We start from the raw sequence: 21,727 nt of genomic DNA, 5'->3' as shown, positions 1-21,727 counted from the left end.
GATGTTTTTCCATTTCAAAATGATAAATTGGAAGTTTAACCATGGAATTTATGAGACATCCTAATGCCTAAAACGTTGTTTTCTTTCATACAGGGCGAGGACGTCTCTGTGAATGCATTAGAGGCTTTGGAGTATATGGCCCAATTATTTAACAGCCTGACTCTTGTCACATGGAACAAAGAAACACTGAACCTGTTCAAAAACAGATGACCTAGTTAAGTTAAGAAATTGGAGGGATGCGTAAGTATGATCCCGCATCTTGTAGCCTAAGTTATATTTGGGGGGCAGACAATAATTAGCACAGGTCTTTATTTTGTGATTTAATCTAAGCGATATATTTTTTTTATGTACTTTTCTTAAGACGGAACTAATTCACTCACAACCATTTTCTATTGTCTTCAGGTCGGGTTTGGTGTTGGAGCATCCTCTGGAGATGGAGTGTCAGTGACTTCAGGCAAAGGGTCTCTGAAAACGTATTTCAACAAGCTGAACACAATCTTGATACAGAAGGTTTCCAATATCAAATGCACTCGAAAATAGGCTAAATTAATCAGAGGAAAAGTTCTAGATCACCACAAATCGGAGGAATTTCGCTGAAACTTGGAATTTCCAAGCGCCGTTTTTTTGTGTGTCGTCGGATGCGTTGGCGCAGCACCTGCTGTGGTTGAGTTGACTGAAAAAAATGCATGTCTTGTATGCGCTCCAGTAAAAAAGCGCATGAGCATGTGAGATCGTGGGAGAGGAGCTTCGCTACAAACTGGTGCAGTTTTAAAAATTCCTTGACACCATGGTCAAACTGTGACGAAGTCGACTGCAGAGTCAAGCGGTGAGGAAGAAGCGGTCTGTTAGACAACCTCATAATCATCATTGGAGACATGTGACATGTCCTTGAGGCTGGCTAATAGATAGATGGATGATATTTTTACTGACTGACTGATTTGTTTATATGTGAAGGCTTTGTATTTATGTATTATAACACTATTAAATGACATAATACATGCATCTATTATCATATAGTTTTTTTCCATTCATTTATATATTCAGTCATCCATTTATTCATCCATTCAGTCTCATGCATTCATTTGTTTATAGGCAATCTACAGTTAAATTAAACACCATAGTGGTCACTCAACCACTATTCTGGGAAATGAGGGATGTGGGTCGAGAAAAGTAACCGCTGTCAGAGAGCTATTGATTCAAGTAATGACCATCCAAAAGATCAACATTATAGTTTCAAATACATTTTTAAGCTATACAGTGTTTGTTTAGATGTATATTGTCTCAAACAATGTAATAAAAAAGTACATTTTGGGTTCTGTTGAGGATAAGACACGTGAACTGAGCTCATTGTGCCTTTAAAAGTTATATATTATCCAAGAGTCAATGGGTAGCCTGTGTATCATTCAGTTAAAAGTCCTAAATTAAATGTAGCATTCGCAGAAATTGCCCCTTTAACTAAGCATATCCAAGACGATGAAAAATAGTGTTATTAGGAATTAGGTATTTTTCTACTAAACCCACGACAATGTTATCAAAACACATTAATTAGCACATTGGTTTATTTAGTCTCTCGTAAGTAATAAATAGTCAAATGGTAATGTTAGCCTGATTATTCAGATACAGACGTCATCAAATGCTGGATGATTTCTATTTAATCATCAGTTATTATCAACAGTTTCATTCGAATGTATCGACATGAATGGGATTAACGACAGAAGATGCAAACAGAACGAGATCCATTTTAAATCATCATCTCTCACTCCCTCTGTCACATTCACACGCACGAACGCGTGTCACATAGAGTGAGAAACACACAAACATGCTAATAGCAGGTTTGTGATTAAAAAACAAACATTGTAGTAGGTCTTCCCTTAGTTCATAAAAGTGCTATTAGATAAATATTGGTGTTTATAAAGACATAAAGAGGTCTACTGCACGCATTGTAAAGTTAAGGGGTCGATTATCTCTCTCTCTCTCTCTCTCTCTCTCTATTCTCTCTCTCTCTCGCTCTCTCTCTCTCTATGAGTTCTTTTTTTAACCTACTTTGGAAAATGTTCCTCCTATGAAGGAAAACTCGAAACATGATGAGAGGGAAGTGGAGCACACGAAAAGAGAAATCCGGTCTTGCGGTTCACTTGGCAAAACTTTCCCAAATTCATTCATTTCAACTCTTAATTTAGCGAGACACCCTTTCACTTTTTGTACATCCATTCAATCCTCACTATTTAAGATAATCCGCAGATATGGGATCAGAACACAAACCAAATTCTGACTGGAGGAAATTTGCAATATACTGGCAACAGGTAAGTCAACAACATGCTATCATTTGATCATTGCTTCGGGCTTCAATTAATTAATTATTTTCAGGATTATATTCAACTAACAATGACCATCTGTTGCAGATCATCTAACTACCATAAGAATGGCAATTCAGACTATCACTTGGATGAGCGCCTTCCTCTGCCTCGCGCAGGTTTTCTCGATGCCCATGCCTTGCCAGCTACAAGGACAGCTGCTGCGAACAACCCACAACCTACTGAGAGACATGGTAGATTTTATAAATTACTTTTGACTTGAGATGTATTATCCAACTATGTTTAACTGAATAGCTCAACATGAAAAATGTGTTTTCTCCTTCTTTCAGGGCGGTCATTTTCCTCTGGAGTGCCTGCAGGAGAATGTCTTCATGGCATTCCCAGCCACCTCATTTGCAACCTCCGGGGCGCCACAGGTAAGGGCAAGCGAGCATATTCAAGAGTTCTTTACAGCATGAAAGAGTATTTGCAACCGTTAGGATTAGAAAGTAGAACACTTTACACGGCCACTTATGTTAATTGAAATTATTGTTGTTGTCCGTTTCAGTTGAGCAGCAGTGCTGCTAAGGCTATTTATGAGACATTGAAGAACATCGACACATTGTTCGGAACTGACGAACTGCCGACAATGTGGGACCAACAAAAGTTGGAGTATTTTCAGAACATTATCTACCGTCAGATTGAAGAGAGCGAGTGTGTGAGTACCTACCTAGGCCAATACAGATAGCTTAACTGTTTAAGTGTGGTATGGTGACATTTGAATTATTTTATTCTTGTGTCAGATGATGGGGAGTGTGGTTATCTAGTCAGGGCAAAGATGCTGAATACCTACTTTAGGAACATCGCGGCAGTCATAAAATAAAAAGTAGGGTACAAGCAAATGCACTATAATGGATGCATTTTAATTATTATTCATCGCCTGCCTCTTTCCTCCTTTCTGGCAGATGAGCAGTGTGGATACAAGTGATTATCCCATCAGGGCAGAGGGCCTGAAGACATACTTTGGGAACATTGCAGCAGTTTTAAAAGAAAAGGTAGGATATAGGTTGAAAACAAATAGACACTTTGTTTTGATAATATCTCTACATAGGATAATATTGCCCTAACAATTTATTTTTATTTTCACAGAATTTCAGTTACTGCGCCTGGGAAGTGGTTCGAAAAGAACTCCTGTACACCCTAGAATTCATTCTGAAACACAACTCTGACAGCCTTCTGTGGTCCAACAGAACATGAATTTGAACTTGCAGATCTTTTTTTACTAATGTGTTTTACAATTGTGCTTGATTTTTAAAGCCTTCTATTCTACAATCATGCAATGTGCAATGTCAAACAGCAATATCATACATGTATTTATTTATGTATTTATTTATCAAGGTTATTTATTGATGTAGGCCTATTTATGAATCTATTTATCTATTTGAAAATCGTGCCTTTTGTTGCTCTTCATCAAATGTTAAGTTAATAAAATAAAAAATACTTTTAAATATTGGTAATCTCAGTGCTCATTCTGTATCCAAGTCCAAGGTGTGATTTTATGTAGTTATTTTCTATTTCACCTTTATTTAACCAGGTAGGCCAGTTCAGAACAAATTATCATTTACAACTGCGACACTGCCAAGATAAAGCTAAGCAGTGCGACAAAAGCAACAACACAGAGTTACACATAAACAAACGTACAGTCAATAACACAATAGAAAAATCTATGTGCAGTGTGTGCAAATGTAGAAGAGTATGGGAGATAAGACAATAAACAGGCCATAGAGGCAAAATTATTACAATTTAGCATTAACAATGGAGTGATAGACGTGCAGATGATGATGTGCAAGTGGAGATACTGGTGTGCAAAAGAGCAAGAGGGTAAGTAATAATATGGGGATGAGGTAGTTTGGTTTGCTATTTACAGATTGGCTGTGTACAGCTGCAGTGATCGGTAAGCTGCTCTGACAGCTGATGCTTAAAGTTAGAGAGGGAGACATGTGTCTCCAGCTTCAGTGATTTGTGCAATTAATTCCAGTCATTGGCAGCAGAGAACTGGAAGGAATGGCGGATAAAGCAAGTGTTGGCTTTGCGGATGACCAGTGAAATATACCTGCATATACCTGCTGGAGGGCGTGCTAAGGGTGGGTGTTGCTATGGTGACCAGTGATTTGGAATAAGGCGGGACTTTACCTAGCAAAAACGTATAGATAACCTGGAGCCAGTGGGTTTGGCAACGAATATGTAGTGAGGGCCAGCCAGAGAGAGCATACAGGTCGCAGCGGTGGGTAGTATATGGGGCTTTGGTGACAAAACGGATGGCGCGATGATAGACTACATCCAGTTTGCTAAGTAGAGTGTAGGAGGATATTTAGTAAATGACATCGCCGAAGTCAAGGATTGGTAGGATTGTCAGTTTTACGAGGGTATGTTTGGTAGCATGGGTGATGGAGGCTTTGTTGTGAAGTAGGACGCCGATTCTAGATTTAATTTTGGGTTGGAGATGCTTAATGTGAGTCTGGAAGGAGAGTTTACAGGCTAACCAGACACCTAGGTATTTGTAGTTGTTTCACATATTCTAAGTCAAAACCGTCCAGAGTCGTGTTGCTATTAATGCAAGAGGGTGCGGCAGCAATCGATGGAAGAGCATGCACTTAGTTTTACTAGCAATTAAAAGCAGTTGGAGGCCACGGAATGAGTGTTGTATGGCGTTGAAGCTCGTTTGGAGGTTTGTTAGCACAGTGTCCAAACAAGGACTAGATGTCTACAGAATGGTGTCGTCTGCGTAGAGGTGGATCAGAGAATCATCAGCAGCAAGAGCTACATCATTGATATATTCATAGAAAAGAGTCAGCCCAAGAATTGAACCTTGTGGCACCCCATAGCGGACATTAAGATTTGTATTAAACATGCTCAGGACATATGCACGGATGGCAGTACAATTAGTCCTATAGCCAGCCTACTAATCCATAAAGGAAAGCCATTAAAACAAGTCAAATGTATCTTCTCAAAATGTAGATATATTCAAATGCTTTTTTTCAATTAAGTGTGTTTTATCACTGGACAGGGCTGGCCTGGTTTGGACAGGGCTGGCCTGTTTTGAACAGTGTACTTTGAGCACCTATACAACTTCCGTTCCAACCATGGAGATACTATTACATTATTAGAATTGCTAATTCTACGCTTCCAACCCATCTATGAAATTGTGTTCCACAATCAATAACGTATTAGGAGTAATATTCGCCGAATAGAATGCAAAAGTGCACAGTGTATTCTGTTATCATGAAATGCATTGCTCCAATGTAATTCTTTGCATAGACATGTACGAAAACTGTTCACTGTCTTTACGTTTTTCATGATTCATTTCACAATAGCATAATTAAGAGTCACCCGTTGAAAATTGGGGCTTATCAAGGGAATCATTCAACCTTCTTCACAGTGTTTTCCCTGTACACCAAGTCAGAACCGAAGGATTAAAAAACGGGGCATATAAGCAGACAATGAACGATCTAAAAATATTTGATTACTCAAGAAAGCAAAAAAGAGACCATTTTTGTATGCAGCTTTATTAACTCAATGATTGTTGTTGTTTTTCTACATTGTTTACAAACTGATATGTGAAACTTATTGATGCCAAAATAGCAAGTAAAACAGGCAACAACAAAAAAAAGTTAAACAAATGTAATTTTTCTGCTGTTGTGGCTAAACTTTTTTTGTTGTAGTTAAACATATGGGGCTCAAAACAGGTGGGGTACGGTTGGAAAACCGGTCGCCACTGGGTGGGTCCAATATCAAATGCTCTCGAATAGAGGCTAAATGAATCTGAGCAAATTGTAAATCACCACAAATAGGATGCATTTTGCTGCCACAAATCACATATGAAACTGGGAACTTCCAAGCGCCTTTGTGGTGTCATAGGACGCCTTGGCAGCGCACCTGCTGTGGTTGAGTTGAGTGAAGACATAAAATATATATATATATTGTGTGCTCTCCAGGAACATAGCGCATGCGCATGGGAGATCACGCGATTGGAGGTTCGCGACAACCTGGTGCAGTTCAAGAAATTCCTCGACAGCAGAGTCAAGCCATGAGGAAGAAGAGGTCTGTTGGAAAACCACATAATCATCATTGGAGACATGTGACATGTTTCTGATCCCGGCTAATAGATTGACAGCTGATATATTTACTGACTGAATTATTTATTTATAAACATGTGAAGGCTATGAAGTTGTTCCTTTATAATGAAATCAAATAATTATTCTCTCATCATTTTTATTTATTCGTTTATATATTCAGTCATTCATCCTTTCATTGTTTCATGCATTCATTTGTTTATAGACTGAATTTTTAAAGGAGCAGTCTGCTGTTCAAACAATACCAAAACGGTCAATGAACCACTATTTTTCTCAATAGCTGTGGATTGGAGAAAAGTAATCATTGTCAAAGAACTAAGGATGAAAGGAATGTCCATCTACGAGATTAAAGTTATGGGCTAGTTTGAACTACATTTGGAAGCTGTACCTTGTTTTACCTACGTGTTTTACCTACGATAATGTTATCACAACACATTGGTAAAGTGGTTTATTCTTGCAGGTCTGCTAGTCTCCCCGAACGACGAAAAATTCAAATATTCATGCTAGCCTTTAAATGGTTGAGTATCTACCTGACTCTGTTCTGTTCTGCTTATACACGGCAGCATCTGAACTGTGCATGTGGACGCAATTCATGCACTAGTGCGTTATTTTTGCACCTGTCCACTATTTGATGTGCAAAATTTGATACTCAATATATCTCATTATTAGACCTCAATTTATTTTATTTTATTATAGGACGTTTTATATAACCAATGCCTTCACTCTCTGTACCACAATGTTTCATTTATGGATACTATTCCAATACAGTTCAGTTTTTGATATTGATATGACTTTATTTCAGGGTGGACAATTTCCAGTTCTGTTTCCGTAAAAAAAAGTCGAGCGCATGTTTCCAGAGCATGTTTACAAGAACACACAGGTAAGATACTGAAGTGTATCATGTAGCAAGATTTGGATAGAATCAACTAGAGAGTTTGATGTTTTTCCATTTCAAAATGATAAATTGGAAGTTTAACCATGGAATTTATGAGACATCCTAATGCCTAAAACGTTGTTTTCTTTCATACAGGGCGAGGACGTCTCTGTGAATGCATTAGAGGCTTTGGAGTATATGGCCCAATTATTTAACAGCCTGACTCTTGTCACATGGAACAAAGAAACACTGAACCTGTTCAAAAACAGATGACCTAGTTAAGTTAAGAAATTGGAGGGATGCGTAAGTATGATCCCGCATCTTGTAGCCTAAGTTATATTTGGGGGGCAGACAATAATTAGCACAGGTCTTTATTTTGTGATTTAATCTAAGCGATATATTTTTTTTATGTACTTTTCTTAAGACGGAACTAATTCACTCACAACCATTTTCTATTGTCTTCAGGTCGGGTTTGGTGTTGGAGCATCCTCTGGAGATGGAGTGTCAGTGACTTCAGGCAAAGGGTCTCTGAAAACGTATTTCAACAAGCTGAACACAATCTTGATACAGAAGGTTTCCAATATCAAATGCACTCGAAAGTAGGCTAAATTAATCAGAGGAAAAGTTCTAGATCACCACAAATCGGAGGAATTTCGCTGAAACTTGGAATTTCCAAGCGCCGTTTTTTTGTGTGTCGTCGGATGCGTTGGCGCAGCACCTGCTGTGGTTGAGTTGACTGAAAAAAATGCATGTCTTGTATGCGCTCCAGTAAAAAAGCGCATGAGCATGTGAGATCGTGGGAGAGGAGCTTCGCTACAAACTGGTGCAGTTTTAAAAATTCCTTGACACCATGGTCAAACTGTGACGAAGTCGACTGCAGAGTCAAGCGGTGAGGAAGAAGCGGTCTGTTAGACAACCTCATAATCATCATTGGAGACATGTGACATGTCCTTGAGGCTGGCTAATAGATAGATGGATGATATTTTTACTGACTGACTGATTTGTTTATATGTGAAGGCTTTGTATTTATGTATTATAACACTATTAAATGACATAATACATGCATCTATTATCATATAGTTTTTTTCCATTCATTTATATATTCAGTCATCCATTTATTCATCCATTCAGTCTCATGCATTCATTTGTTTATAGGCAATCTACAGTTAAATTAAACACCATAGTGGTCACTCAACCACTATTCTGGGAAATGAGGGATGTGGGTCGAGAAAAGTAACCGCTGTCAGAGAGCTATTGATTCAAGTAATGACCATCCAAAAGATCAACATTATAGTTTCAAATACATTTTTAAGCTATACAGTGTTTGTTTAGATGTATATTGTCTCAAACAATGTAATAAAAAAGTACATTTTGGGTTCTGTTGAGGATAAGACACGTGAACTGAGCTCATTGTGCCTTTAAAAGTTATATATTATCCAAGAGTCAATGGGTAGCCTGTGTATCATTCAGTTAAAAGTCCTAAATTAAATGTAGCATTCGCAGAAATTGCCCCTTTAACTAAGCATATCCAAGACGATGAAAAATAGTGTTATTAGGAATTAGGTATTTTTCTACTAAACCCACGACAATGTTATCAAAACACATTAATTAGCACATTGGTTTATTTAGTCTCTCGTAAGTAATAAATAGTCAAATGGTAATGTTAGCCTGATTATTCAGATACAGACGTCATCAAATGCTGGATGATTTCTATTTAATCATCAGTTATTATCAACAGTTTCATTCGAATGTATCGACATGAATGGGATTAACGACAGAAGATGCAAACAGAACGAGATCCATTTTAAATCATCATCTCTCACTCCCTCTGTCACATTCACACGCACGAACGCGTGTCACATAGAGTGAGAAACACACAAACATGCTAATAGCAGGTTTGTGATTAAAAAACAAACATTGTAGTAGGTCTTCCCTTAGTTCATAAAAGTGCTATTAGATAAATATTGGTGTTTATAAAGACATAAAGAGGTCTACTGCACGCATTGTAAAGTTAAGGGGTCGATTATCTCTCTCTCTCTCTCTCTCTCTCTATTCTCTCTCTCTCTCGCTCTCTCTCTCTCTATGAGTTCTTTTTTTAACCTACTTTGGAAAATGTTCCTCCTATGAAGGAAAACTCGAAACATGATGAGAGGGAAGTGGAGCACACGAAAAGAGAAATCCGGTCTTGCGGTTCACTTGGCAAAACTTTCCCAAATTCATTCATTTCAACTCTTAATTTAGCGAGACACCCTTTCACTTTTTGTACATCCATTCAATCCTCACTATTTAAGATAATCCGCAGATATGGGATCAGAACACAAACCAAATTCTGACTGGAGGAAATTTGCAATATACTGGCAACAGGTAAGTCAACAACATGCTATCATTTGATCATTGCTTCGGGCTTCAATTAATTAATTATTTTCAGGATTATATTCAACTAACAATGACCATCTGTTGCAGATCATCTAACTACCATAAGAATGGCAATTCAGACTATCACTTGGATGAGCGCCTTCCTCTGCCTCGCGCAGGTTTTCTCGATGCCCATGCCTTGCCAGCTACAAGGACAGCTGCTGCGAACAACCCACAACCTACTGAGAGACATGGTAGATTTTATAAATTACTTTTGACTTGAGATGTATTATCCAACTATGTTTAACTGAATAGCTCAACATGAAAAATGTGTTTTCTCCTTCTTTCAGGGCGGTCATTTTCCTCTGGAGTGCCTGCAGGAGAATGTCTTCATGGCATTCCCAGCCACCTCATTTGCAACCTCCGGGGCGCCACAGGTAAGGGCAAGCGAGCATATTCAAGAGTTCTTTACAGCATGAAAGAGTATTTGCAACCGTTAGGATTAGAAAGTAGAACACTTTACACGGCCACTTATGTTAATTGAAATTATTGTTGTTGTCCGTTTCAGTTGAGCAGCAGTGCTGCTAAGGCTATTTATGAGACATTGAAGAACATCGACACATTGTTCGGAACTGACGAACTGCCGACAATGTGGGACCAACAAAAGTTGGAGTATTTTCAGAACATTATCTACCGTCAGATTGAAGAGAGCGAGTGTGTGAGTACCTACCTAGGCCAATACAGATAGCTTAACTGTTTAAGTGTGGTATGGTGACATTTGAATTATTTTATTCTTGTGTCAGATGATGGAGAGTGTGGTTATCTAGTCAGGGCAAAGATGCTGAATACCTACTTTAGGAACATCGCGGCAGTCATAAAATAAAAAGTAGGGTACAAGCAAATGCACTATAATGGATGCATTTTAATTATTATTCATCGCCTGCCTCTTTCCTCCTTTCTGGCAGATGAGCAGTGTGGATACAAGTGATTATCCCATCAGGGCAGAGGGCCTGAAGACATACTTTGGGAACATTGCAGCAGTTTTAAAAGAAAAGGTAGGATATAGGTTGAAAACAAATAGACACTTTGTTTTGATAATATCTCTACATAGGATAATATTGCCCTAACAATTTATTTTTATTTTCACAGAATTTCAGTTACTGCGCCTGGGAAGTGGTTCGAAAAGAACTCCTGTACACCCTAGAATTCATTCTGAAACACAACTCTGACAGCCTTCTGTGGTCCAACAGAACATGAATTTGAACTTGCAGATCTTTTTTTACTAATGTGTTTTACAATTGTGCTTGATTTTTAAAGCCTTCTATTCTACAATCATGCAATGTGCAATGTCAAACAGCAATATCATACATGTATTTATTTATGTATTTATTTATCAAGGTTATTTATTGATGTAGGCCTATTTATGAATCTATTTATCTATTTGAAAATCGTGCCTTTTGTTGCTCTTCATCAAATGTTAAGTTAATAAAATAAAAAATACTTTTAAATATTGGTAATCTCAGTGCTCATTCTGTATCCAAGTCCAAGGTGTGATTTTATGTAGTTATTTTCTATTTCACCTTTATTTAACCAGGTAGGCCAGTTCAGAACAAATTATCATTTACAACTGCGACACTGCCAAGATAAAGCAAAGCAGTGCGACAAAAGCAACAACACAGAGTTACACATAAACAAACGTACAGTCAATAACACAATAGAAAAATCTATGTGCAGTGTGTGCAAATGTAGAAGAGTATGGGAGATAAGACAATAAACAGGCCATAGAGGCAAAATTATTACAATTTAGCATTAACAATGGAGTGATAGACGTGCAGATGATGATGTGCAAGTGGACATACTGGGGTGCAAAAGAGCAAGAGGGTAAGTAATAATATGGGGATGAGGTAGTTTGGTTTGCTATTTACAGATTGGCTGTGTACAGCTGCAGTGATCGGTAAGCTGCTCTGACAGCTGATGCTTAAAGTTAGAGAGGGAGACATGTGTCTCCAGCTTCAGTGATTTGTGCAATTAATTCCAGTCATTGGCAGCAGAGAACTGGAAGGAATGGCGGCTAAAGCAAGTGTTGGCTTTGCGGATGGCCAGTGAAATATACCTGCATATACCTGCTGGAGGGCGTGCTAAGGGTGGGTGTTGCTATGGTGACCACTGATTTGGAATAAGGCGGGACTTTACCTAGCAAAAACGTATAGATAACCTGGAGCCAGTGGGTTTGGCAACGAATATGTAGTGAGGGCCAGCCAGAGAGAGCATACAGGTCGCAGCGGTGGGTAGTATATGGGGCTTTGGTGACAAAACGGATGGCGCGATGATAGACTACATCCAGTTTGCTAAGTAGAGTGTAGGAGGATATTTAGTAAATGACATCGCCGAAGTCAAGGATTGGTAGGATTGTCAGTTTTACGAGGGTATGTTTGGTAGCATGGGTGATGGAGGCTTTGTTGTGAAGTAGGACGCCGATTCTAGATTTAATTTTGGGTTGGAGATGCTTAATGTGAGTCTGGAAGGAGAGTTTACAGGCTAACCAGACACCTAGGTATTTGTAGTTGTTTCACATATTCTAAGTCAAAACCGTCCAGAGTCGTGTTGCTATTAATGCAAGAGGGTGCGGCAGCAATCGATGGAAGAGCATGCACTTAGTTTTACTAGCAATTAAAAGCAGTTGGAGGCCACGGAATGAGTGTTGTATGGCGTTGAAGCTCGTTTGGAGGTTTGTTAGCACAGTGTCCAAACAAGGACTAGATGTCTACAGAATGGTGTCGTCTGCGTAGAGGTGGATCAGAGAATCATCAGCAGCAAGAGCTACATCATTGATATATTCATAGAAAAGAGTCAGCCCAAGAATTGAACCTTGTGGCACCCCATAGCGGACATTAAGATTTGTATTAAACATGCTCAGGACATATGCACGGATGGCAGTACAATTAGTCCTATAGCCAGCCTACTAATCCATAAAGGAAAGCCATTAAAACAAGTCAAATGTATCTTCTCAAAATGTAGATATATTCAAATGCTTTTTTTCAATTAAGTGTGTTTTATCACTGGACAGGGCTGGCCTGGTTTGGACAGGGCTGGCCTGTTTTGAACAGTGTACTTTGAGCACCTATACAACTTCCGTTCCAACCATGGAGATACTATTACATTATTAGAATTGCTAATTCTACGCTTCCAACCCATCTATGAAATTGTGTTCCACAATCAATAACGTATTAGGAGTAATATTCGCCGAATAGAATGCAAAAGTGCACAGTGTATTCTGTTATCATGAAATGCATTGCTCCAATGTAATTCTTTGCATAGACATGTACGAAAACTGTTCACTGTCTTTACGTTTTTCATGATTCATTTCACAATAGCATAATTAAGAGTCACCCGTTGAAAATTGGGGCTTATCAAGGGAATCATTCAACCTTCTTCACAGTGTTTTCCCTGTACACCAAGTCAGAACCGAAGGATTAAAAAACGGGGCATATAAGCAGACAATGAACGATCTAAAAATATTCGATTACTCAAGAAAGCAAAAAAGAGACCATTTTTGTATGCAGCTTTATTAACTCAATGATTGTTGTTGTTTTTCTACATTGTTTACAAACTGATATGTGAAACTTATTGATGCCAAAATAGCAAGTAAAACAGGCAACAACAAAAAAAAGTTTAACAAATGTAATTTTTCTGCTGTTGTGGCTAAACTTTTTTTGTTGTAGTTAAACATATGGGGCTCAAAACAGGTGGGGTACGGTTGGAAAACCGGTCGCCACTGGGTGGGTCCAATATCAAATGCTCTCGAATAGAGGCTAAATGAATCTGAGCAAATTGTAAATCACCACAAATAGGATGCATTTTGCTGCCACAAATCACATATGAAACTGGGAACTTCCAAGCGCCTTTGTGGTGTCATAGGACGCCTTGGCAGCGCACCTGCTGTGGTTGAGTTGAGTGAAGACATAAAATATATATATATATTGTGTGCTCTCCAGGAACATAGCGCATGCGCATGGGAGATCACGCGAGTGGAGGTTCGCGACAACCTGGTGCAGTTCAAGAAATTCCTCGACAGCAGAGTCAAGCCATGAGGAAGAAGAGGTCTGTTGGAAAACCACATAATCATCATTGGAGACATGTGACATGTTTCTGATCCCGGCTAATAGATTGACAGCTGATATATTTACTGACTGAATGATTTATTTATAAACATGTGAAGGCTATGAAGTTGTTCCTTTATAATAAAATCAAATAATTATTCTCTCATCATTTTTATTAATTCGTTTATATATTCAGTCATTCATCCTTTCATTGTTTCATGCATTCATTTGTTTATAGACTGACTTTTTAAAGGAGCAGTCTGCTCTTTAAACAATACCAAAACGGTCAATGAACCACTATTTTTCTCAATAGCTGTGGATTGGAGAAAAGTAATCATTGTCAAAGAACTAAGGATGAAAGGAATGTCCATCTACGAGATTAAAGTTATGGGCTAGTTTGAACTACATTTGGAAGCTGTACCGTGTTTTACCTACGTGTTTTACCTACGATAATGTTATCACAACACATTGGTAAAGTGGTTTATTCTTGCAGGTCTGCTAGTCTCCCCGAACGACGAAAAATTCAAATATTCATGCTAGCCTTTAAATGGTTGAGTATCTACCTGACTCTGTTCTGTTCTGCTTATACACGGCAGCATCTGAACTGTGCATGTGGACGCAATTCATGCACTAGTGCGTTATTTTTGCACCTGTCCACTATTTGATGTGCAAAATTTGATACTCAATATATCTCATTATTAGACCTCAATTTATTTTATTTTATTATAGGACGTTTTATATAACCAATGCCTTCACTCTCTGTACCACAATGTTTCATTTATGGATACTATTCCAATACAGTTCAGTGTTTGATATTGATATGACTTTATTTCAGGGTGGACAATTTCCAGTTCTGTTTCCGTAAAGAAAAGTCGAGCGCATGTTTCCAGAGCATGTTTACAAGAACACACAGGTAAGATACTGAAGTGTATCATGTAGCAAGATTTGGATAGAATCAACTAGAGAGTTTGATGTTTTTCCATTTCAAAATGATAAATTGGAAGTTTAACCATGGAATTTATGAGACATCCTAATGCCTAAAACGTTGTTTTCTTTCATACAGGGCGAGGACGTCTCTGTGAATGCATTAGAGGCTTTGGAGTATATGGCCCAATTATTTAACAGCCTGACTCTTGTCACATGGAACAAAGAAACACTGAACCTGTTCAAAAACAGATGACCTAGTTAAGTTAAGAAATTGGAGGGATGCGTAAGTATGATCCCGCATCTTGTAGCCTAAGTTATATTTGGGGGGCAGACAATAATTAGCACAGGTCTTTATTTATTTATTCACTCACAACCATTTTCTATTGTCTTCAGGTCGGGTTTGGAGTTGGAGCATCCTCTGGAGATGGAGTGTCAGTGACTTCAGGCAAAGGGTCTCTGAAAACGTATTTCAACAAGCTGAACACAATCTTGATACAGAAGGTTTCCAATATCAAATGCACTCGAAAATAGGCTAAATTAATCAGAGGAAAAGTTCTAGATCACCACAAATCGGAGGAATTTCGCTGAAACTTGGAACTTCAAGCGCCGTTTTTTTGTGTGTCGTCGGATGCGTTGGCGCAGCACCTGCTGTGGTTGAGTTGACTGAAAAAAATGCATGTCTTGTATGCGCTCCAGTAAAAAAGCGCATGAGCATGTGAGATCGTGGGAGAGGAGCTTCGCTACAAACTGGTGCAGTTTTAAAAATTCCTTGACACCATGGTCAAACTGTGACGAAGTCGACTGCAGAGTCAAGCGGTGAGGAAGAAGCGGTATGTTAGACAACCTCATAATCATCATTGGAGACATGTGACATGTCCTTGAGGCTGGCTAATAGATAGATGGATGATATTTTTACTGACTGACTGATATGTTTATATGTGAAGGCTTTGTATTTATGTATTATAACACTATTAAATGACATAATACATGCATCTATTATCATATAGTTTTTTTCCATTCATTTATATATTCAGTCATCCATTTATTCATCCATTCAGTCTCATGCATTCATTTGTTTATAGGCAATCTACAGTTAAATTAAACACCATAGTGGTCACTCAACCACTATTCTGGGAAATGAGGGATGTGGGTCGAGAAAAGTAACCGCTGTCAGAGAGCTATTGATTCAAGTAATGACCATCCAAAAGATCAACATTATAGTTTCAAATACATTTTTAAGCTATACAGTGTTTGTTTAGATGTATATTGTCTCAAACAATGTAATAAAAAAGTACATTTTGGGTTCTGTTGAGGATAAGACACGTGAACTGAGCTCATTGTGCCTTTAAAAGTTATATATTATCCAAGAGTCAATGGGTAGCCTGTGTATCATTCAGTTAAAAGTCCTACATTAAATGTAGCATTCGCAGAAATTGCCCCTTTAACTAAGCATATCCAAGACGATGAAAAATAGTGTTATTAGGAATTAGGTATTTTTCTACTAAACCCACGACAATGTTATCAAAACACATTAATTAGCACATTGGTTTATTTAGTCTCTCGTAAGTAATAAATAGTCAAATGGTAATGTTAGCCTGATTATTCAGATACAGACGTCATCAAATGCTGGATGATTTCTATTTAATCATCAGTTATTATCAACAGTTTCATTCGAATGTATCGACATGAATGGGATTAACGACAGAAGATGCAAACAGAACGAGATCCATTTTAAATCATCATCTCTCACTCCCTCTGTCACATTCACACGCACGAACGCGTGTCACATAGAGTGAGAAACACACAAACATGCTAATAGCAGGTTTGTGATTAAAAAACAAACATTGTAGTAGGTCTTCCCTTAGTTCATAAAAGTGCTATTAGATAAATATTGGTGTTTATAAAGACATAAAGAGGTCTACTGCACGCATTGTAAAATTAAGGGGTCGATTATCTCTCTCTCTCTCTCTCTCTCTCTCTCTATTCTCTCTCTCTCTCGCTCTCTCTCTCTCTCTCTCTATGAGTTCTTTTTTTAACCTACTTAGGAAAATGTTCCTCCTATAAAGGAAAACTCGAAACATGATGAGAGGGAAGTGGAGCACACGAAAAGAGAAATCCGGTCTTGCGGTTCACTTGGCAAAACTTTCCCAAATTCATTCATTTCAACTCTTAATTTAGCGAGACACCCTTTCACTTTTTGTACATCCATTCAATCCTCACTATTTAAGATAATCCGCAGATATGGGATCAGAACACAAACCAAATTCTGACTGGAGGAAATTTGCAATATACTGGCAACAGGTAAGTCAACAACATGCTATCATTTGATCATTGCTTCGGGCTTCAATTAATTAATTATTTTCAGGATTATATTCAACTAACAATGACCATCTGTTGCAGATCATCTAACTACCATAAGAATGGCAATTCAGACTATCACTTGGATGAGCGCCTTCCTCTGCCTCGCGCAGGTTTTCTCGATGCCCATGCCTTGCCAGCTACAAGGACAGCTGCTGCGAACAACCCACAACCTACTGAGAGACATGGTAGATTTTATAAATTACTTTTGACTTGAGATGTATTATCCAACTATGTTTAACTGAATAGCTCAACATGAAAAATGTGTTTTCTCCTTCTTTCAGGGCGGTCATTTTCCTCTGGAGTGCCTGCAGGAGAATGTCTTCATGGCATTCCCAGCCACCTCATTTGCAACCTCCGGGGCGCCACAGGTAAGGGCAAGCGAGCATATTCAAGAGTTCTTTACAGCATGAAAGAGTATTTGCAACCGTTAGGATTAGAAAGTAGAACACTTTACACGGCCATTTATGTTAATTGGAATTATTGTTGTTGTCCGTTTCAGTTGAGCAGCAGTGCTGCTAAGGCTATTTATGAGACATTGAAGAACATCGACACATTGTTCGGAACTGACGAACTGCCGACAATGTGGGACCAACAGAAGTTGGAGTATTTTCAGAACATTATCTACCGTCAGATTGAAGAGAGCGAGTGTGTGAGTACCTACCTAGGCCAATACAGATAGCTTAACTGTTTAAGTGTGGTATGGTGACATTTGAATTATTTTATTCTTGTGTCAGATGATGGGGAGTGTGGTTATCTAGTCAGGGCAAAGATGCTGAATACCTACTTTAGGAACATCGCGGCAGTCATAAAATAAAAAGTAGGGTACAAGCAAATGCACTATAATGGATGCATTTTAATTATTATTCATCGCCTGCCTCTTTCCTCCTTTCTGGCAGATGAGCAGTGTGGATACAAGTGATTATCCCATCAGGGCAGAGGGCCTGAAGACATACTTTGGGAACATTGCAGCAGTTTTAAAAGAAAAGGTAGGATATAGGTTGAAAACAAATAGACACTTTGTTTTGATAATATCTCTACATAGGATAATATTGCCCTAACAATTTTTTTTTTTTTTACACAGAATTTCAGTTACTGCGCCTGGGAAGTGGTTCGAAAAGAACTCCTGTACACCCTAGAATTCATTCTGAAACACAACTCTGACAGCCTTCTGTGGTCCAACAGAACATGAATTTGAACTTGCAGATCTTTTTTTACTAATGTGTTTTACAATTGTGCTTGATTTTTAAAGCCTTCTATTCTACAATCATGCAATGTGCAATGTCAAACAGCAATATCATACATGTATTTATTTATGTATTTATTTATCAAGGTTATTTATTGATGTAGGCCTATTTATGAATCTATTTATCTATTTGAAAATCGTGCCTTTTGTTGCTCTTCATCAAATGTTAAGTTAATAAAATAAAAAATACTTTTAAATATTGGTAATCTCAGTGCTCATTCTGTATCCAAGTCCAAGGTGTGATTTTATGTAGTTATTTTCTATTTCACCTTTATTTAACCAGGTAGGCCAGTTCAGAACAAATTATCATTTACAACTGCGACACTGCCAAGATAAAGCAAAGCAGTGCGACAAAAGCAACAACACAGAGTTACACATAAACAAACGTACAGTCAATAACACAATAGAAAAATCTATGTGCAGTGTGTGCAAATGTAGAAGAGTATGGGAGATAAGACAATAAACAGGCCATAGAGGCAAAATTATTACAATTTAGCATTAACAATGGAGTGATAGACGTGCAGATGATGATGTGCAAGTGGACATACTGGGGTGCAAAAGAGCAAGAGGGTAAGTAATAATATGGGGATGAGGTAGTTTGGTTTGCTATTTACAGATTGGCTGTGTACAGCTGCAGTGATCGGTAAGCTGCTCTGACAGCTGATGCTTAAAGTTAGAGAGGGAGACATGTGTCTCCAGCTTCAGTGATTTGTGCAATTAATTCCAGTCATTGGCAGCAGAGAACTGGAAGGAATGGCGGCTAAAGCAAGTGTTGGCTTTGCGGATGGCCAGTGAAATATACCTGCATATACCTGCTGGAGGGCGTGCTAAGGGTGGGTGTTGCTATGGTGACCACTGATTTGGAATAAGGCGGGACTTTACCTAGCAAAAACGTATAGATAACCTGGAGCCAGTGGGTTTGGCAACGAATATGTAGTGAGGGCCAGCCAGAGAGAGCATACAGGTCGCAGCGGTGGGTAGTATATGGGGCTTTGGTGACAAAACGGATGGCGCGATGATAGACTACATCCAGTTTGCTAAGTAGAGTGTAGGAGGATATTTAGTAAATGACATCGCCGAAGTCAAGGATTGGTAGGATTGTCAGTTTTACGAGGGTATGTTTGGTAGCATGGGTGATGGAGGCTTTTTTGTGAAGTAGGACGCCGATTCTAGATTTAATTTGGGGTTGGAGATGCTTAATGTGAGTCTGGAAGGAGAGTTTACAGGCTAACCAGACACCTAGGTATTTGTAGTTGTTTCACATATTCTAAGTCAAAACCGTCCAGAGTCGTGTTGCTATTAATGCAAGAGGGTGCGGCAGCAATCGATGGAAGAGCATGCACTTAGTTTTACTAGCAATTAAAAGCAGTTGGAGGCCACGGAATGAGTGTTGTATGGCGTTGAAGCTCGTTTGGAGGTTTGTTAGCACAGTGTCCAAACAAGGACTAGATGTCTACAGAATGGTGTCGTCTGCGTAGAGGTGGATCAGAGAATCATCAGCAGCAAGAGCTACATCATTGATATATTCATAGAAAAGAGTCAGCCCAAGAATTTAACCTTGTGGCACCCCCATAGCGGACATTAAGATTTGTATTAAACATGCTCAGGACATATGCACGGATGGCAGTACAATTAGTCCTATAGCCAGCCTACTAATCCATAAAGGAAAGCCATTAAAACAAGTCAAATGTATCTTCTCAAAATGTAGATATATTCAAATGCTTTTTTTCAATTAAGTGTGTTTTATCACTGGACAGGGCTGGCCTGGTTTGGACAGGGCTGGCCTGTTTTGAACAGTGTACTTTGAGCACCTATACAACTTCCGTTCCAACCATGGAGATACTATTACATTATTAGAATTGCTAATTCTACGCTTCCAACCCATCTATGAAATTGTGTTCCACAATCAATAACGTATTAGGAGTAATATTCGCCGAATAGAATGCAAAAGTGCACAGTGTATTCTGTTATCATGAAATGCATTGCTCCAATGTAATTCTTTGCATAGACATGTACGAAAACTGTTCACTGTCTTTACGTTTTTCAAGATTCATTTCACAATAGCATAATTAAGAGTCACCCGTTGAAAATTGGGGCTTATCAAGGGAATCATTCAACCTTCTTCACAGTGTTTTCCCTGTACACCAAGTCAGAACCGAAGGATTAAAAAACGGGGCATATAAGCAGACAATGAACGAGCTAAAAATATTCGATTACTCAAGAAAGCAAAAAAGAGACCATTTTTGTATGCAGCTTTATTAACTCAATGATTGTTGTTGTTTTTCTACATTGTTTACAAACTGATATGTGAAACTTATTGATGCCAAAATAGCAAGTAAAACAGGCAACAACAAAAAAAAGTTAAACAAATGTAATTTTTCTGCTGTTGTGGCTAAACTTTTTTTGTTGTAGTTAAACATATGGGGCTCAAAACAGGTGGGGTACGGTTGGAAAACCGGTCGCCACTGGGTGGGTCCAATATCAAATGCTCTCGAATAGAGGCTAAATGAATCTGAGCAAATTGTAAATCACCACAAATAGGATGCATTTTGCTGCCACAAATCACATATGAAACTGGGAACTTCCAAGCGCCTTTGTGGTGTCATAGGACGCCTTGGCAGCGCACCTGCTGTGGTTGAGTTGAGTGAAGACATAAAATATATATATATATTGTGTGCTCTCCAGGAACATAGCGCATGCGCATGGGAGATCACGCGAGTGGAGGTTCGCGACAACCTGGTGCAGTTCAAGAAATTCCTCGACAGCAGAGTCAAGCCATGAGGAAGAAGAGGTCTGTTGGAAAACCACATAATCATCATTGGAGACATGTGACATGTTTCTGATCCCGGCTAATAGATTGACAGCTGATATATTTACTGACTGAATGATTTATTTATAAACATGTGAAGGCTATGAAGTTGTTCCTTTATAATAAAATCAAATAATTATTCTCTCATCATTTTTATTAATTCGTTTATATATTCAGTCATTCATCCTTTCATTGTTTCATGCATTCATTTGTTTATAGACTGACTTTTTAAAGGAGCAGTCTGCTCTTTAAACAATACCAAAACGGTCAATGAACCACTATTTTTCTCAATAGCTGTGGATTGGAGAAAAGTAATCATTGTCAAAGAACTAAGGATGAAAGGAATGTCCATCTACGAGATTAAAGTTATGGGCTAGTTTGAACTACATTTGGAAGCTGTACCGTGTTTTACCTACGTGTTTTACCTACGATAATGTTATCACAACACATTGGTAAAGTGGTTTATTCTTGCAGGTCTGCTAGTCTCCCCGAACGACGAAAAATTCAAATATTCATGCTAGCCTTTAAATGGTTGAGTATCTACCTGACTCTGTTCTGTTCTGCTTATACACGGCAGCATCTGAACTGTGCATGTGGACGCAATTCATGCACTAGTGCGTTATTTTTGCAC

The 21,727-nt window shown here is 38.5% G+C and overlaps 3 protein-coding genes across 3 annotated transcripts; all 3 read left to right on the top strand.

Annotated features, from left to right (window-relative positions):
* The first annotated feature begins 1,968 nt into the window (after positions 1-1,968).
* LOC118938268 (interferon alpha-7-like) lies at positions 1,969-3,931 on the top strand. The gene is made up of 5 exons (XM_036940784.2): positions 1,969-2,548; positions 2,645-2,731; positions 2,863-3,012; positions 3,260-3,349; positions 3,444-3,931. The coding sequence occupies exons 1-5, from the start codon at positions 2,423-2,425 to the stop codon at positions 3,549-3,551; spliced, it is 561 nt and encodes a 186-aa protein (XP_036796679.2). The 5' UTR covers positions 1,969-2,422; the 3' UTR covers positions 3,552-3,931.
* Positions 3,932-8,692: 4,761 nt separating this feature from the next.
* Positions 8,693-12,498, top strand: LOC149978888 (interferon alpha-7-like). The gene is made up of 5 exons (XM_090194306.1): positions 8,693-9,910; positions 10,007-10,093; positions 10,225-10,374; positions 10,622-10,711; positions 10,806-12,498. The coding sequence occupies exons 1-5, from the start codon at positions 9,785-9,787 to the stop codon at positions 10,911-10,913; spliced, it is 561 nt and encodes a 186-aa protein (XP_090050432.1). The 5' UTR covers positions 8,693-9,784; the 3' UTR covers positions 10,914-12,498.
* A 4,426-nt stretch (positions 12,499-16,924) lies between these two features.
* LOC149978887 (interferon alpha-1-like) lies at positions 16,925-21,068 on the top strand. The gene is made up of 6 exons (XM_090194345.1): positions 16,925-16,984; positions 17,155-17,229; positions 17,326-17,412; positions 17,544-17,693; positions 17,941-18,030; positions 20,973-21,068. Exons 1-6 carry the CDS (start codon positions 16,925-16,927, stop codon positions 21,066-21,068), a joined length of 558 nt encoding a protein of 185 aa, XP_090050471.1.
* Positions 21,069-21,727: the final 659 nt, after the last annotated feature.

Source organism: Oncorhynchus mykiss, chromosome 13, assembly GCF_057628025.1.
Source record: "Oncorhynchus mykiss isolate SJ-2025 chromosome 13, ASM5762802v1, whole genome shotgun sequence".
Lineage (NCBI taxonomy): Eukaryota > Metazoa > Chordata > Actinopteri > Salmoniformes > Salmonidae > Oncorhynchus > Oncorhynchus mykiss.
This window is presented reverse-complemented; position numbering and strand designations above follow the sequence as displayed.

Excerpts from the sequence above, each read along its gene's own strand:
- LOC149978888 (XM_090194306.1), top strand. The coding sequence starts at position 9,785 with ATGGCAATTCAGACTATCACTTGGATGAGCGCCTTCCTCTGCCTCGCG. Across the intron at positions 9,911-10,006 it reads ACAACCTACTGAGAGACATG|GGCGGTCATTTTCCTCTGGA; the intron begins GTAGATTTTATA and ends TCCTTCTTTCAG. Across the intron at positions 10,375-10,621 it reads AGATTGAAGAGAGCGAGTGT|ATGAGCAGTGTGGATACAAG; the intron begins GTGAGTACCTAC and ends CCTTTCTGGCAG.
- LOC118938268 (XM_036940784.2), top strand. The coding sequence starts at position 2,423 with ATGGCAATTCAGACTATCACTTGGATGAGCGCCTTCCTCTGCCTCGCG. Across the intron at positions 3,013-3,259 it reads AGATTGAAGAGAGCGAGTGT|ATGAGCAGTGTGGATACAAG; the intron begins GTGAGTACCTAC and ends CCTTTCTGGCAG. Across the intron at positions 3,350-3,443 it reads CAGCAGTTTTAAAAGAAAAG|AATTTCAGTTACTGCGCCTG; the intron begins GTAGGATATAGG and ends TTATTTTCACAG.
- LOC149978887 (XM_090194345.1), top strand. The coding sequence starts at position 16,925 with ATGGGATCAGAACACAAACCAAATTCTGACTGGAGGAAATTTGCAATA. Across the intron at positions 16,985-17,154 it reads TTGCAATATACTGGCAACAG|GTTTTCTCGATGCCCATGCC; the intron begins GTAAGTCAACAA and ends TGCCTCGCGCAG. Across the intron at positions 18,031-20,972 it reads CAGCAGTTTTAAAAGAAAAG|GAACATAGCGCATGCGCATG; the intron begins GTAGGATATAGG and ends TGTGCTCTCCAG.